The sequence below is a fragment of the Silurus aristotelis genome (assembly GCF_946808225.1).
Source record: "Silurus aristotelis genome assembly, chromosome: 18".
Classification (NCBI taxonomy): Eukaryota; Metazoa; Chordata; class Actinopteri; order Siluriformes; family Siluridae; genus Silurus; species Silurus aristotelis.
In genome coordinates, this window is record NC_139591.1 from 15,899,559 (window position 1) to 15,913,941 (window position 14,383).

The following is a 14,383-nucleotide window of genomic DNA, read 5'->3' on the forward strand; positions in this document are numbered from 1 at the left end:
TTTTGTACAAATGCTTTAAAGCTTGCAGGTTAATTTCAATCATTTTAACACTGTAAAGGGCATGCTATAAAGATAAAACAAAAGAATATCCAGATTTTTTTGGATGACTGGGTATATTCTGCATTTCATCCTACAATTATTTCCTATTTTTCTTGCTAAAATAGTGAGTTCCTGTTAATTTTTTTCTACCACTTGATTGTTTTTAGCTCAGTGTAATGTAAAATAGCCCAGTTTGACAAAAATAAAAAAACTATTGTAACACGTAGTGTGATGTGAAAGTATAAAAGTAATGTATATTTTATATCCTACCTTATCTATCAGTATATACAGCTGTAAAAAAAACTAAAAACACAAGCCAAAGTGTTTCTAAAGCATGTTATTTAAAATCTTTAGATATTTACACTGTTTAACAGACTGGTCAAAATTGTAAGAACAGAGTATGTCAGAAACTGTTCTGATGAAATCTCTTTGAAACAGACATATACATAATGACTACAGTATTGAAGAAAAAAGGGACTTAACACTTTGATAGCTACAGAACATCAACCAAATGAAGCACTGTACAAATAAAAAAAAAAGAAAAAAGAAAAAAAAAAGTTCTATATACATAGAACCCACTGCTTCCCTCATTATGATCTGTACATAATGGATTCCTATCGTCTTGGTGGTGGTGTGTTTGTGTGTGGATGCCCCAGTGTTCACACGAATTACACAGACACGGATACATAGACATATATACAACGTGTAGGCGGATTCGCATGTGTGTGAACACGCATCTAAATTTCAAAATGCTACGGTGTAGGTAGCGAAAAAGGAACAAGAACATTACTATACTTCCAAATACAGAACATTTAAATAAAAATGAGTAAATAAAAGGTTCTTTCTTATGGAAAAAGTTGTGTTTATATAAAAACTATTGTTACTGGCACAAAATAGAACGTGCGCTGATTTCTTTACAAGTGGAAACTTCTCGCTTGATCATTGGTTCGTGCTATTTAGTGAACGCGATCCCTTTTAAAAACAGGACATTTGCATTTACACACAAACAAAAGTTTCAATGTGCAACTCTCCCTCAAAATCAGAGCTTCTGAAAGAGACGGAGGGGAGAAAAAGTGAGACTTCACCTCATGCAAACATAGGAACAATTAAATAATTACGTATGAGTGTAGTTTTGTACAAGTCCGAGCTCCGAGGCTGGTTAGGAGGCGCAAGTGGCACCTGAGGTGGGCGGGGCTAAGGAACAGGGTTATGGTGCAGCACTGGCACTTGGTGGATCTGGGCAGTGGGTTTAGTCAGTGGCTCCCCCTGTTGGATGGGGCTACACACAATGCTGCTTGCTCCTTCTTCTTTAGGCTGTTTGCTGGCAAATTCGGTGATGCTGAAAACGAACTGCAGGCAGCCGAGTTTGACATGGCTGCCATGGTGCAGGAGCGCTGTGCCCTCCCAGCCCGCACCGCTGCCACCTATTAGACTGGAGCCACTCGCCTTGCAGCCACACGGCCGGAGATGCGAGTCTACAGCTCGACTGCTCATCACTCCACTAATGTCACCACACTTCTTGTCCTTCTCCTCTTCCTGCTTCCTTTTTTTACAGCGACCTGGACAGGAATACCAAACAATGGAGAGTCTGCAACTAAGAAAAATGTGTTGTTATACATTGATAATCAGCAAGGAAAACTCACGAATGATGCTCTGCACTTTGGACACCAAGCCACTGGAGGGACTTGGTCCTGTTTTCTCAGAGAAGTCACAGGAGTACAGCACGTTGTCCACCGTTGTCCCGTGCTCACTGTAGTTCAGCAATTCGTACTGCTTTGTATTCTAAAAGAGAGTTGTATATCACTATACCACCTTTCGGCACCGTATATAATATAATATACAAGCATTTATGTCCGTTACCTCATCATAAAATATGCAGGCGTGTTTTCCCGATACGTAGTTGCAATGGCCGTAATTCATAAGGCACACGTCCATGTCAGCACCTGGGGAGGAGGAGGAGGATAAAGAGGAAATGTGGGGGTCAAAAACAGTCTGGTGGTGCTGTATCCACTATAAACATTGATTGTGCTAGGAGTGAGAATCACCAGTTCCAATGTAAAGGCTTCTGTAGCACATGCTGACTGCTGCTCCCTTCCCGGACAGAGGATAAAACGTTGCTCTTGCCTGAACTTCTTTATTTTGCGCTGAGAGAAGAAAGATGTAGTGAGTGCTTAATTCATAAATACTTTAGTACATTCTTCTTAGATTCCTGCACCTTGGTAAGTAACCCAGGCACCAGTAAATTGTGTTGTACTTAATGATGGTAAGCAAGCAAAAACAAGTTGTGCAGTAAATCTGACAGTGGATGAGAGGGTTTGTGTGTTAAAACAGATGGTGTGTAGTGTATATATATAAGAAAATAAAGTCAATTAGGTATAATACCTTCAGCGTGCTGGCTTCGCTGCGTGACAGAGGGGATGTTGGGTAACTTTGCATCGCTCTGCACAGGAAGTGCTTTTGGCTCGAAGAGCTGCTGAATCCTCTGCCACGCAAGGAGTTTGATGAACCGTTCATCTAACGTGTTCAGCTCGATCTCTGTCAGAAAAACACGTTTTAGTAAAAAAAATACAAAAATAAATAAAATAAAAATAAAAGAACATTGAAACAAAAGCAGGCCATTTATGGTTGAACTGCTGCTTGGCACCACACTCACCTCCTGTTCCCTTCATCATGCCCCGTAAGCAGCTGGACAAGTCTCCCAAATTTAACAGGTCAGACCTGTTGCCTTGAGCTGCAGCATCCTCGGATATTTTTCCATCTGCAGAAAATAGAATAGATTAATAGAGAGGTCCGTCATTGCACAGAAAATCCAGTTCAATGAATGCAGTTCTGGGACTCACCACAGGAGGGCACTGAAGACACCTGGCAGCTTGCATCATTACCTGGCAGCAACCTTGGGGAAGCCCTTTGAGGGAGAGGGGGGGTGGGCTCTAATTTAACACAAGCAGAAGGAAGGGATTCTGTAGCAGCACAGGTATTTAAGTCTTCAGTCTTTAAGAGCACAGGGCTGGCATGATTAGGTAAAACCAGGATAGAGGGAGTGTATGAACGGGTTACGTTCGAGTCATCTGGGGCAGTGGAACACACCTGCCCAAATTTACCGTTGGTGTGGGCAGGCCGTTCTACAGGACCGTTGCTGGTGCTGCAGTTCTGGCAGGGCTTTTCAGCACAGGAACTACACACTCTATGCTCCTCTGAGTTAAGGCTGAGGGATTCTGATGTTTTCCCCGAGGACGCTGTGTCTGTGCTGTGGGAAGAATGCAAATTCTGGGATCCGGGTTGCTTAATATCAGACTTTCCTGCCTGTGAAGTGTCGCATGGTGAGGGTGACGTCTGCTTGGCAGACAAATGGCGCACGATGCTACACTGGAGCGAGATCACATCCCTGAGCCACTGAAACGTGAAGACAGGGTCAAATTTTATAGACAACAATAAAACCAACAACAAAAAAATAACACTGCATATCTGGACTGTTTAGCCTAAATTCCACTAGGACAACAATATTTAAAAAATGTTATAGTCACTTATAATACAAAATTACAATTTGCTTTAGATCAATACCTGCTGTTGCTCATCATCACTGCTTAAGTGGTAGGATGGGGAGGCTTCTGATAAGCCCGAGCAGATGAGCTCACCGTCCCGGATTCGAGCAGGCAGCATCATTGCAGGTGGGCTCTTGTACTGTGACTTGATGGCATCTGGGACCTTCCAAAAAAAGTTTAGTCTGCTTTCAGTTACAACAAACACAAACCGATTACGACGATTAAAATTTTTCTGCTTTATGTTTGGCCTGACCTTCACTGTTCTCTTGGAGTAAATATGGGGTGCTCTTCGCGTAGGCGGATGCTGACGGTGTATTCGTTGGAGAAAGTCAACTTTTACCGCATGCTGGGAAATGCGGTCCTGAAACTGGTCAAATAGCTGGCAGCGGTTGCTGAGAGTCAGGTTGCGCTGGTTCAGCTGTATTTAAGCAATCAGACATAAAACAAACAAAAAAAAGCCAAGGTGTTAAAACCTATTTGATGCATATTGTGTGAATTCAAACTTTTTTTTAAAATTATCATTAGAAACTAAATTCGAATCTGAATTGATTAAAATCGGTATATTTACTATACAACATCTACAAGTGAACAAATGTTTTTGCTCATAAATTTGTTATTCATGTTAATAACTGCCGTTTCAATTCAATAGCGGTGTTTTTACTGTAACTGCGCAGGCTATTGTGATCTTACCACCAAGTGCTCGATATGATTGGGACACATCCATCTGCCCGTGGGCATGGCTGTAAGCGGAGGCTCTAGGCAGTCCATGTGGAACAAGAGGGGGCAATAATCACACTGGATCAATGGAGCCAGCCTACAGCTCCTGCAACAAAACCATTTATCATCTCAGAGAAACTACTACTTGTATTAATTTCGTTTTGGTTATGTTAATGGTAAGAGTCGCTTCAAAAGTGTGAGCAACTTTGCTTCAGCCATTTGCATACTTTTCAGTTTCAACGACCATCTGACTTTAATGTCCAAGGACAGAGAGAGAAAGTCATCTAATTGGGTTTAAGCAGAAGCAGAGTCTAGAGTTTACACATTTTTGCTCCTTTTGGGTGCTGTACAGTTCTCCGTGCTATTATGGTTACGATCATTTAAGGCTTTCTGCTGATCGCTTTGAGAACTAACTCCAAAGAATCAAACTAATGCAGTAAAACATGACAAAAATCTTCCCAAACGTTGACGTTACCTGCTGCAGGTGTAGCACACTTTGACTGGCAGTGGGACGAGTCCATAGTGGTCCAGCTCATGTTGCGGCCGCTTTACGTTCTTCCCTGTCGTCTCCTCTTTCCTCCTCTTTTTACTGGTTCCTGAAACGACATTGAAATATGGCAGTGTTTAAATTATTGCATAGATAATATTATAGCACGTATTCAGAAATACACAGTATTCGTAATGTGTTAAGAATTAGAGCAAACAACCTTATTTTCACGACAATTAATATTGTGTAGTTTTACGTATAGTTTACTACATTTACTATCTTTAATAACTGCCTGTAGGAGTGTAAATAACGGTGTTAATCCTCCAGTAAACCCCAGCTCTGTGTAATGATAGAAGTAAATATCTCACGACCATCATGGGCCCTACCTGGAAGTGCGGTAGTACAGGTGAGGTCGTTGGGTAGCTGGAACTGCGTAGGGTTCCTCTGCATGGCAGCAGCGATCAGCAAGTCAAAGGGCCTCTTGAGTGTAGAAGGCCCACTCTCAGGCTCTGAACCCTGTGCCTCGTCCTCCACATCCAACAGGTCCTCCTCCACGTCATTGTGCTCAGAGGGTGTGGGCGTGTCCGTGGAGGAGGCATTAGAGGTGGGTGTGGCTGGACGGCTGCTCGGTCTTCTTTCCAGAAGCCGCACCTGAGCCACAGCGGCCCGCAAGCCGGTGCCAGCAATGGTGGGATCCAGGCGAAGTGTGCCCAGGTCCAGCTCGGCGGCAGGGGACGGAGTCTGCTTGGCCTGCATGAGGCCATTGATTTGCTCCTTCTTTTGCTCTCGCTTCTGCAAAGACATACAGCAAAGTTAATCCTACGTTTCGACCATCGACTTTGTTTCGCTAATGTGTCAAAATGTAAAATACTTTATTATTTTTTTAAATGCAGCGACACTGCAAATGAATTTTAAATAATATTTCTGATAAACTGGAATTGCATTACAGAGAGCATGTTCTGCCTATTCTCACCTTTGTGGGTCTTTTCTATTATTGTTTATACTGATAATTAAAACAAAGACATTCTATATCTTTTAAATAGTAGTTCTGGTAGAAATGTTCTGGCTGACACCTACAAGACACCTAAACTGAACAAGGGGTTTAAGCTAGAAATACCCCTGTCTTGAGCCTCACCCTCTTGCGAACTGTGCAGCGATGGCACATCCAGTCTCCTGGGGGGAGCATTTCCCTGCTCAGTGGCGGATTACTGTAAGAAAGAGTCAACATGGCAATTAAAAACTTGAACCAGTGCACTTATTTGCGGTTACAAATAATAATAGGACAGTAATATTAAGGGAAATAACATGAAATTAACATTAATTAGTGACCAAATAAAATAAATCACAATGAATGTGATTTTATAAACGGTTCCAAAGAGCCAACACAAAACTGACAACCAGGCCAAACAAAACCATTTTTAGGCCTATGCAGTCACTTGATGCTGAAAAGCCAGCTTATGTTAGCATTAACCCAGCAGCTCTGCCATCTTAAAACCACCTGGTTTACATTGGCTTGGGGTTAGATGTGGCCAGCGTACACACAACGTTTTTGCGGAGCATGTGTTTAGACAAAAAACGATCCCTCACTTCCCCATCCTTCCAAGGATATCTTAATACACAGCTTTGTGAGCACAGGAAAACCAGGTTGCTCTCCAAGAAAGAGGCCTTCTGTTTTCTAATCCTCAGGCCCTATCTGGAATGCACATAGCATAAGTTTTCAATACTTATCTAATGCCTCTAAAGCATTTTGTGTACGTTTGTACATTACATTAGATATAGCAATTAACGGCACATCAAAAACAATTTAACTCTAAAATCTGCAGATCAAGTTAGAGATGTTCTCGTTTTACCATTTAATGTAAAAACCATCTTTAACATGCACAGCACACTGAAACCAAATCTCCACCAAAAACAAAAGCTGTGCCTCGTCCTCAGCTCGCTCTAATACAAATCAGCAGGGGTACTCCTCTAAAGGTCAACCCCATCTACACTGGATAGTCGAATGTGGGACGGCTAAGAGCTGAACTCGATGACAGGGAGGTGACGCCTTAAGCGGTTTGTAGCCAGCATGGGCACCGGGCCAAGAGTACACAATGCATGCTGCATAGATTCAATATTGAATGTCTCCTGAAAGCCACATGATTTTGTTTAGCTCACTTATAAGCAAGCAAGTACATACAACAAGGCAGTTTAATTCTAATTCACCTTGGAATGCTGTTTGAAAACCATTTGCCATTAATGTAACCAAGTAGAACTGTGCATACAGCTGTAACATATCTTAAGTCTGTTTAGTGCTCTATGGAGAGCATCTGGCTGCATTTCCAATAAGGTAGTCATGGTGGAAAAACCACAAATCCAAAATAAACGTCCTTTTCTCTTTGTCCTCCCGGACTGGAAATGCTATAATACATGCTAAAGCCAGAACATTCAGCTACCAGGCATGCAGACTCCATGGTTAATGATTATTTATGGAGTGCAGCTAAACCAGTCATGAGCTCATGGATATATAGACAAATTCACCCCATTAACATTTTATTTATTTATTTATTTTTATAAAAAAAAAAAAAAAAAAAAAGTCAAGGAGCTCACTGTTGCACACTGACAGTCCTGACCAAGCAATTTCAACCATTACCATCATCTGTTCTACAAACCAGCAGAGGGAATAGTTTGTGCTTTCTAAACATCTTGCTCAACATCTGTAAGAACTTTAGTGGTCAATAACGATATAACCCTTCTCCTCAGCCTGGCCTTCAGTACAAACAAACTAGCCTCTCAGCTCTGCTCACATCTTTCATTGTCAAATTAGTTGTTCAACAGTTTCTTTCACAGAGAGAGGTTGAATCAATTCAAACACAGTGACCATATGACTGGCCGTGGTTAAAAGTGTACGCAGTGAAGGAAATAAACATGCTGACATACTGCTTTAAGTTTAGTTCAGGGCCCCACAGCACTTGTTTTGCATGTCCAGATTTTACTATATTTATTCACATGCACTTTAAAGTATCCCATTTCTCAATTTCAAATTCTTTGCATTTCACTTGCACTAGTGTCAGCTATCTATATAAAAATTTACATAAAAGGAACAAACTAAGATATGTACACTCTGGATAAATTGGTGAGTATTACATTAAGTTGATATCAGGGCACTAGCAAGTCAAACTGGCATTATCTTTGTTTCCAATTTGAACAGATATTCATGTGCAAATTTTAGGTCAGGAGGTCACAATTTTATGCCCTCTGATTCTAGGTGCTGTATCCGAGTGTGTGCTAGACCACAAGATTTTATTCCTGACCTATATTTGTGATCTTGCGCCCATTTGCACCAAACTCCTTTTTTGAGTGGTGGTAATAAGCAGGCACTTGACAGTAAGTGTTCGATTGAGTACATTAAGAGCTGCTAATCTTTTCCTTTTCTCTATTTGTTTGCAAAACTTGTTGTTCCCAGAACTCATGATTTAAATTTAACGTCAAGCCACAACTTTTATTTACTGGCGTAAAGCAGCAGCGGGTACACATTTGACTGTGGCACATCGGCAACGATAATTGCAGTCGGACAAATTCCATGAAAAGTATGGATTAGTTGCGAACTCATTTTTACTTTCTACAAACTGTTTGTTTTCATTGTGCAGTTTATGGAATACATATGAATATATATTGTACCATGTTAAAGCATGTTACAGCAGTACAGTGAGTGTTATTCGGCTCTAAAACAAACAGACACTATGTCTAATGGATTTCTTTCTTTCTTTTCGGCTTCTCCCGTTAGGGGTCGCCACAGCGGATCCTCCGCACGTTTTTGATTTGGCACATGTTTTACGCTGGATGCCCTTCCTAACGCAACCCTCCCCAATTTATCCGGGCTTGGGACCGGCACTAAGAGTGGCTGGGGATGGTTCCCTGACCGGGAATCGAACCCGGGTCGCAGCGGTGGGAGCGCTGCATCTTAACCACTAGACCACCAGGGGACCTACACTAATAAAAATACAAATAAATTTGTGGGGGAGTAAACTGAACCCTATCACACAAACTGAACGAACACAGAAATATTGTTTTGGATATTTGGGCAGATAAACACTGGATGGGACACAAAAATTTGCCATTTATACAACTATTTGATCACTGATTTGAAGAAAAGTCTGGTCTCCATGCTCACATTCAGCAAAGGTTTGTTAACATTGTCCCCTGGCTGGATTTCAAGGAAGTTTTTTGAGCTCTGCACATGTCACCCAAGGGCCTGGTTTGGGTTTTGTTTGATTGTATGGCGTGGGCCACAGAACAGAAGCAGGTAGCAAATGAATCAGGTGTAAAAGTGTGAAAAGACAACCAGAGGACAGGGTAGACTCCAGAACCACTGCTGGGACCGTGTATTAGCTAGTTATGCATTGCGCGTACTTGTACTCTCAAATTTAGTAGGTTTTTGCTGTATTTATTAAGTTTATGATTAATATTTGTGTATGCAGGGGGTGTACCAGCACTGCAGGTGGAAGGCGGCGGGACAGTGGTCGCAGCACAGCAGATCGCCTCCCTCTCGGCAGCTGTCGCAGGTGTCGTGGTTGGTCGCGCGCCCTGCTCTCCTGCTGCTCCTCTCCAACTTCCGGCTCCGCTTCTCGCCTTCTTCCGACTTCGGCGGCGCGAGCAAAGTCTGGATTTGCTGTACAACGCACAATCCAGCGGACAAAACTTACTATTTATAAAAAAAAAGTGTCATGAAAATATAAAGATATAATTCCCGGCCCAGAACTTTTTCTATTCGTTAAATGTAAGCTTGTCATAGTTCACATTTGTTTAGGTTAATAATTAGATGTTTAAATAATAAGCAGTCATGCTAACTGTCCAAACGCGACTGTAGCTATCTACTATATATATATATATATATATATATATATATATATATATATATATATATATATATATATATATATATATATATATATAGACACACATAATGGCGTCAACCTCCTTGGTTTAAGTCGGGACGTGTCAGCCACCATTGTTGGGCCCGAAAACACCTAACTTAGCATTAGCCTGAACGCCGTAACGTTCCTTATATTCCCGATTTGCTCAAGCACTCGTTGTCACCGCAAATTTAAAATTCAACTTGCACGATTAATAACTGCACCCAAATTCTGTATCTGTAGATGCCCTATTTGCATGTGCAAGGTTAGCCGGCTACAAGATAAGCTAAGTGTGTCCTAGCTCTACCGGCCAAACGAGCGTCTGCGGCCGGTACCACGAAGCTCCGGTGCACGCTTGCTCATCTCCCGTCTCATCTACATCATGCACTGTAAACCTCTGTTCGGTTGCTCACCTCCATGAGGCCGCCGGAGGTGTCCAGATCATACACTATAGTTGGGGTCTCCATTTTATCCCACATTCACTCACTCAGCTGAGCTTAGCAGTCCAATCGGCTAATGCTAAGCTATTGCAGCTAGTCAATTATACTGATCCTCGGGGAAGAGGGTGGAAGTCCTGTAACCTCTGCAAACGAAAAAAGTCCAGGATCTTTAGGTATCCAAAACCACGTTTTCTTTAAAAAAGAAAAAAAAAAGCACAAGCGCACATGTAAACAATCCTATGCAGGTTGAAATACTCCCCTGTCCGTGTTCCAGTGCCGATGTTGTGCTAACTGATTACTTGGCCATCTTCACATTTCAGCGGGGCTAACGGACCCAAATGAAACAATTCAACCGTCCAGGAGGCAATAATTTCCAAGTAAACGTATGGTTTTGCTGTGCAACAGCTACAAAAACAGCTGTATGGGTGTCAGGCGGTAGAAGGCGGATTGTATAAATAAATCCGCACGCCGCAGTGTTTGGCCTAGCTGAGGCCTAGCCTGGGTATCGCCTGTTCCTCCTTCTCCGATCGTAGCGAGCACAGACGCGGGATAAAGCCGTCAAATCGGGCCCATCCATGATGCGACAAACAAAACATCAGGTCCGGTGGTGGGGGGGAAACACGACGTTTCAGCTGCAAACTAGAGCTTTAATAAGCGCCCGTTTCCTCCATAGACGCGTCCCGGATAACGGCGGAGATCATTGTTGTCATGAAGAAACGCCGTTGCATCCAAACTCGACAACACTGATGCTCGCGCGTTAATTTTTTTTTTCTTCCTCACCCGTATTACGGCTGAACCGCCTCCTTTCTTCGCTTTGATTGGCTTTTACCGTTCCGTCATCTGCTCTGTTACTGGATAAGGTTTCCTTCGTTCATTTAGTCTACCAATCAGTCACTGCAAAGCGGCAGCCAACCGTGTTTCGGGAGGCGGGATCTCGTAGAATGCGGGTGAAATAAAAAATAATGCCTGCTCGCCACATCCTCTGGACGTAGTTGGCGCAAATTGGCATAGGGCTGCGTTCGCGCACGCGCGACACGACTTCTGAGCATGCGTCGTGCGTTCCGTTCTGGGAGCCATCTTTGAGAAGGCTCGGCGGTAGCATTTTTTCTTGTTTTCGTCTCCCTTTTAATGCCTGCCTTATAACTCTGTAGAAAGTCGCAGTCTGAGGATTATTGGCTTTACTGGGAAGTTTGTTTGTCTCATTTTGAATCTCGTATTTCTCGGTTTCGTGCCGTTTTTTCGACACCGTTGTGCCTTTGTGCTCCTGTTCCGTTATACCGTTATATGTCCCTGCTCTCTTATTGGCTGATGTAGCCTCAAGGATAAACCAATGGGAAGCTTGAAACAAATTCAATCATAGTTTACTGTCGTTACCCAAGAGAGAGACCCACCTGTTTCCACTTGATTACTGGTGTGTGTAAGGTTGGAAATCAGAGAAATATTAAATATTGTTTATAAAAAGATATCTATAATACATAACTTTTGAAAAATAAAATTGATATATTATTATAATTGTAAATGATATCCAAATAAAAGGCAATTTAGAATACATTTTCCAGTTGACCACTTTATTAGGAATACCTGTACACTTGCTTATTCATACATTTAAGAGCAGTAATATGTTCATCATTGATGTGCTGTTTATGATTCTTTACTGCATTTAATTACATAGAATGACTGAAGTGCATCTAATAAATCTTAACAAATTCTGCGTTTTTTTGGTGCCGCATGATGAGCAGAAAGTGAAGACTTTGATTAAAGAAGCACAAGACGTCAGACGTGGGTTATTATAACATGAGGACGTTTGTAGTGTGGTGGCTAATGGGGAAGTGAGTGTCAGGATAAATAACCAAGACTGTTTGACTTAGTGTTACACGTTCAGCTCAGAGAAATTGCACACGAGTAAGCAGTGGCTGCTGTTCAAGAGATTTTATACTGTTTAAACTGTTTACATTTTATAATAATGTAGGTGATAGTTATGCAAAATCTAACAATCATCATTTAGCTCATGTCAAGTGAAACCTAAAAGCTTTACACTAAATATTTTTCCACCCAACACTTTAAAATTCTTTTAGACAAACAGGTCAGAAAACCTACCAGTTCCTTACCTAATTATTTTAGCAGCAAGTTTTCTGAGGTCACATAGCAAGGTCTCTATTTAGTGAGTATTACCTAAATATCACTTGCAATTGTATTACATTATTAAAATAATAATTAAATAAAACATCATCAGCCTGTGATGCTGAACAACGTATTTATTGTTCTAGTTTGTTGTCAGTGGGTATTTAAGTGTGAAGATGAAGCCCTTCGATAAGCACTGTTACCTCTTCATATTACCCAGAGCTAGCCAGAATTTATAATTAAATGTAAACTAAAAGTATTAACCAACATAATTCATCAATGACTTTCTGATTAGTTAGAAAGGTAAATATTTTGTTATTAAGATACCGTTATTTCCGGACTATAAAGCGCATATATATAAGCCGCACCCACTTTTTACAAAATTACAAATATTTGTATATTTAACATAAATAAGCCGCACCTGTCTATAAGCCGTGTCTACACTAATGTACTTTACACAGGCTTTAACGAAAGACACGTTACACACGGTGTAACTGGTGAAATATTTTGAGCTTCCTTTTGGAGCATAGCGGTATTTTGGGAATAGCATGCCAGAAGCAAGCTCTCCCTTCACCCTCACTCAACTCAGCTCAGAACACAGGCGAGGTGCGTTTTTTCATTTCCGTTCGGAAATTTCATTGGTCTAATGTTATGGGGTTCAGTTTTTTGGCTTGAAGTTTGTGAAACCGGGAAAAAACCCAGGAAAAATCCATAAATTAGCCGCTTCGTTGTTTAAGCTGTGGGGTTCAAAACGTGGGAAAAAGTAGCGCCTTATAGTCCGGAAAATACGGTAGTAACCATTCTCTAAATAAATGGCATGATCTGATTTAGTATTGCAGCATGATTTAATATTGCAACATGTATGTTGGTCATTTAGTAAATCACTTTCACTAAGCCAACCATTTTTGAGACTGGAGATATCATGCTTCTAGCCTCTGTTTTAATGTTATTAAAAGTAATGTCACCCATTATCTTTACAATGAGGATATTTGGCAAATGCTTTTATCCAGGTGACTTACAATTTTCTCAATTATACAATTTAACAGTTGAGGATTAAGGGTACTGCTCAAGGGTCTAGGAATGGGGGTTTGGTGCTGCTGGGATTTAACTCCCAATCTTCCAATCAGAAGTAAGTCCAACGTCTTTATCCAGTTGGTACCTAGGCATCCTGTCAGCATGAAATTGACTGGTCCTTCTACTCCTTTTATTGACATCTCCTTTTAGTTTACTCTTACAGAACTGCTTTTAACTGTTTGCCCCCACCCCCCAAGCAGTCTAGGGATTGTGTGCTGTGTGTAGAAGATCTTAAGAGATAAGCTCTTCTGAAACTCTCAAATACCCAACAGATTCTCAGCAAATAATAATAATAAACTTGTTATTAAGTGTGCATTACAGAAGGTGGTCAGGTGGGTGTATAAAGGGGCCTGGGTGGTTGTGAGACAAATAGATGTTAAAGAGATGTATCAGTAAGGAACATTGTGTATTTATTTTTATGTATTATTTTTTACATTAAAACCTAAATTCCCAGTTTGTTCTAAAGAAGACACCAGTTGTCTTGGTTTTTGAATATTCACTTTATTTACAAAGTGTCTAAGAAAGAAAACCCCCATGCAGACATTCAACATTGCTGATGTAGTAAATAGACCAAGTAATGGCATTATTAACACAGGCATATTGACATAAATAACACTAAGCACTCATTCATCGCTTGAGTCTAAAATGCATCCCGTTCTTGTGGACTTCTCAAAAGCACCCTGTTATTGTTCATCATCATCTTAATATGCACATATTCACAGCTCGCTGAAAAAAAAAACTGATGGGTCAATTTTGCTGAAGCGCTACAAAAATAACATCATATTGTCCACCATTTCCAGTGTCATCTGGAGAAAAATAGACTGTACAAGAGCTCAGCGGGGAGAGAGGAAGAAGCGGAGAAGTGTGAGTTGGAGCAGAAAGAGGGGAGGAGCTTTCGGAGAGAAGAAAGAGGAGATGTGGAGAACGTTGCTGAATAGTCTCTAAACAGCCAAGTCCTATTATTTGGTCTCCTGCAAGCATACACGTGTGAGTAGGGTACATATTAATGACAAAAATATTAAAAAAAGAACAATGGCACCACGTGTTTTGCCATTATGTAATTTCTTC

At 41.2% G+C, this 14,383-nt stretch overlaps 2 protein-coding genes across 6 annotated transcripts in view; both read right to left on the reverse strand.

Annotated features, from left to right (window-relative positions):
* Positions 1 to 361: 361 nt before the first annotated feature.
* phf12a (PHD finger protein 12a) lies at positions 362 to 11,528 on the reverse strand. Its single transcript, XM_083568499.1, has 15 exons — positions 10,094 to 11,528; positions 9,255 to 9,436; positions 5,921 to 5,993; positions 5,172 to 5,577; positions 4,774 to 4,894; positions 4,272 to 4,404; positions 3,835 to 3,999; positions 3,601 to 3,744; positions 2,880 to 3,432; positions 2,693 to 2,797; positions 2,422 to 2,574; positions 2,085 to 2,183; positions 1,900 to 1,982; positions 1,683 to 1,821; positions 362 to 1,598 (listed from the first exon to the last, which is right to left on the reverse strand). Exons 1-15 carry the CDS (start codon positions 10,157 to 10,159, stop codon positions 1,234 to 1,236), a joined length of 2,787 nt encoding a protein of 928 aa, XP_083424625.1. The 5' UTR covers positions 10,160 to 11,528; the 3' UTR covers positions 362 to 1,233.
* A 2,272-nt stretch (positions 11,529 to 13,800) lies between these two features.
* Positions 13,801 to 14,383, reverse strand: part of sez6a (seizure related 6 homolog a) — a 129,522-nt gene continuing 128,939 nt past the window's right edge. For 3 of the 5 annotated variants that reach the window (XM_083568420.1, XM_083568418.1, XM_083568422.1), the window contains one exon: positions 14,219 to 14,286. The gene's annotated coding sequence lies outside the window, so the exon portion shown is untranslated. Of the gene's footprint in view, positions 14,287 to 14,383 lie in introns of all 5 variants that reach the window. The other 2 variants (XM_083568421.1, XM_083568423.1) reach the window with 1 other exon arrangement.

What these genes read in the sequence shown, in the direction of transcription:
- phf12a (XM_083568499.1), bottom strand. Translation starts at nt 10,159, where the DNA reads ATGTGGGATAAAATGGAGACCCCAACTATAGTGTATGATCTGGACACC. An exon ending in GTCTTCAGTGCCCTCCTGTG is followed by an intron (nt 2,798 to 2,879) that starts GTGAGTCCCAGA and finishes TATTTTCTGCAG; the next exon opens with ATGGAAAAATATCCGAGGAT. An exon ending in CCTGCATATTTTATGATGAG is followed by an intron (nt 1,822 to 1,899) that starts GTAACGGACATA and finishes ACTCTCTTTTAG; the next exon opens with AATACAAAGCAGTACGAATT.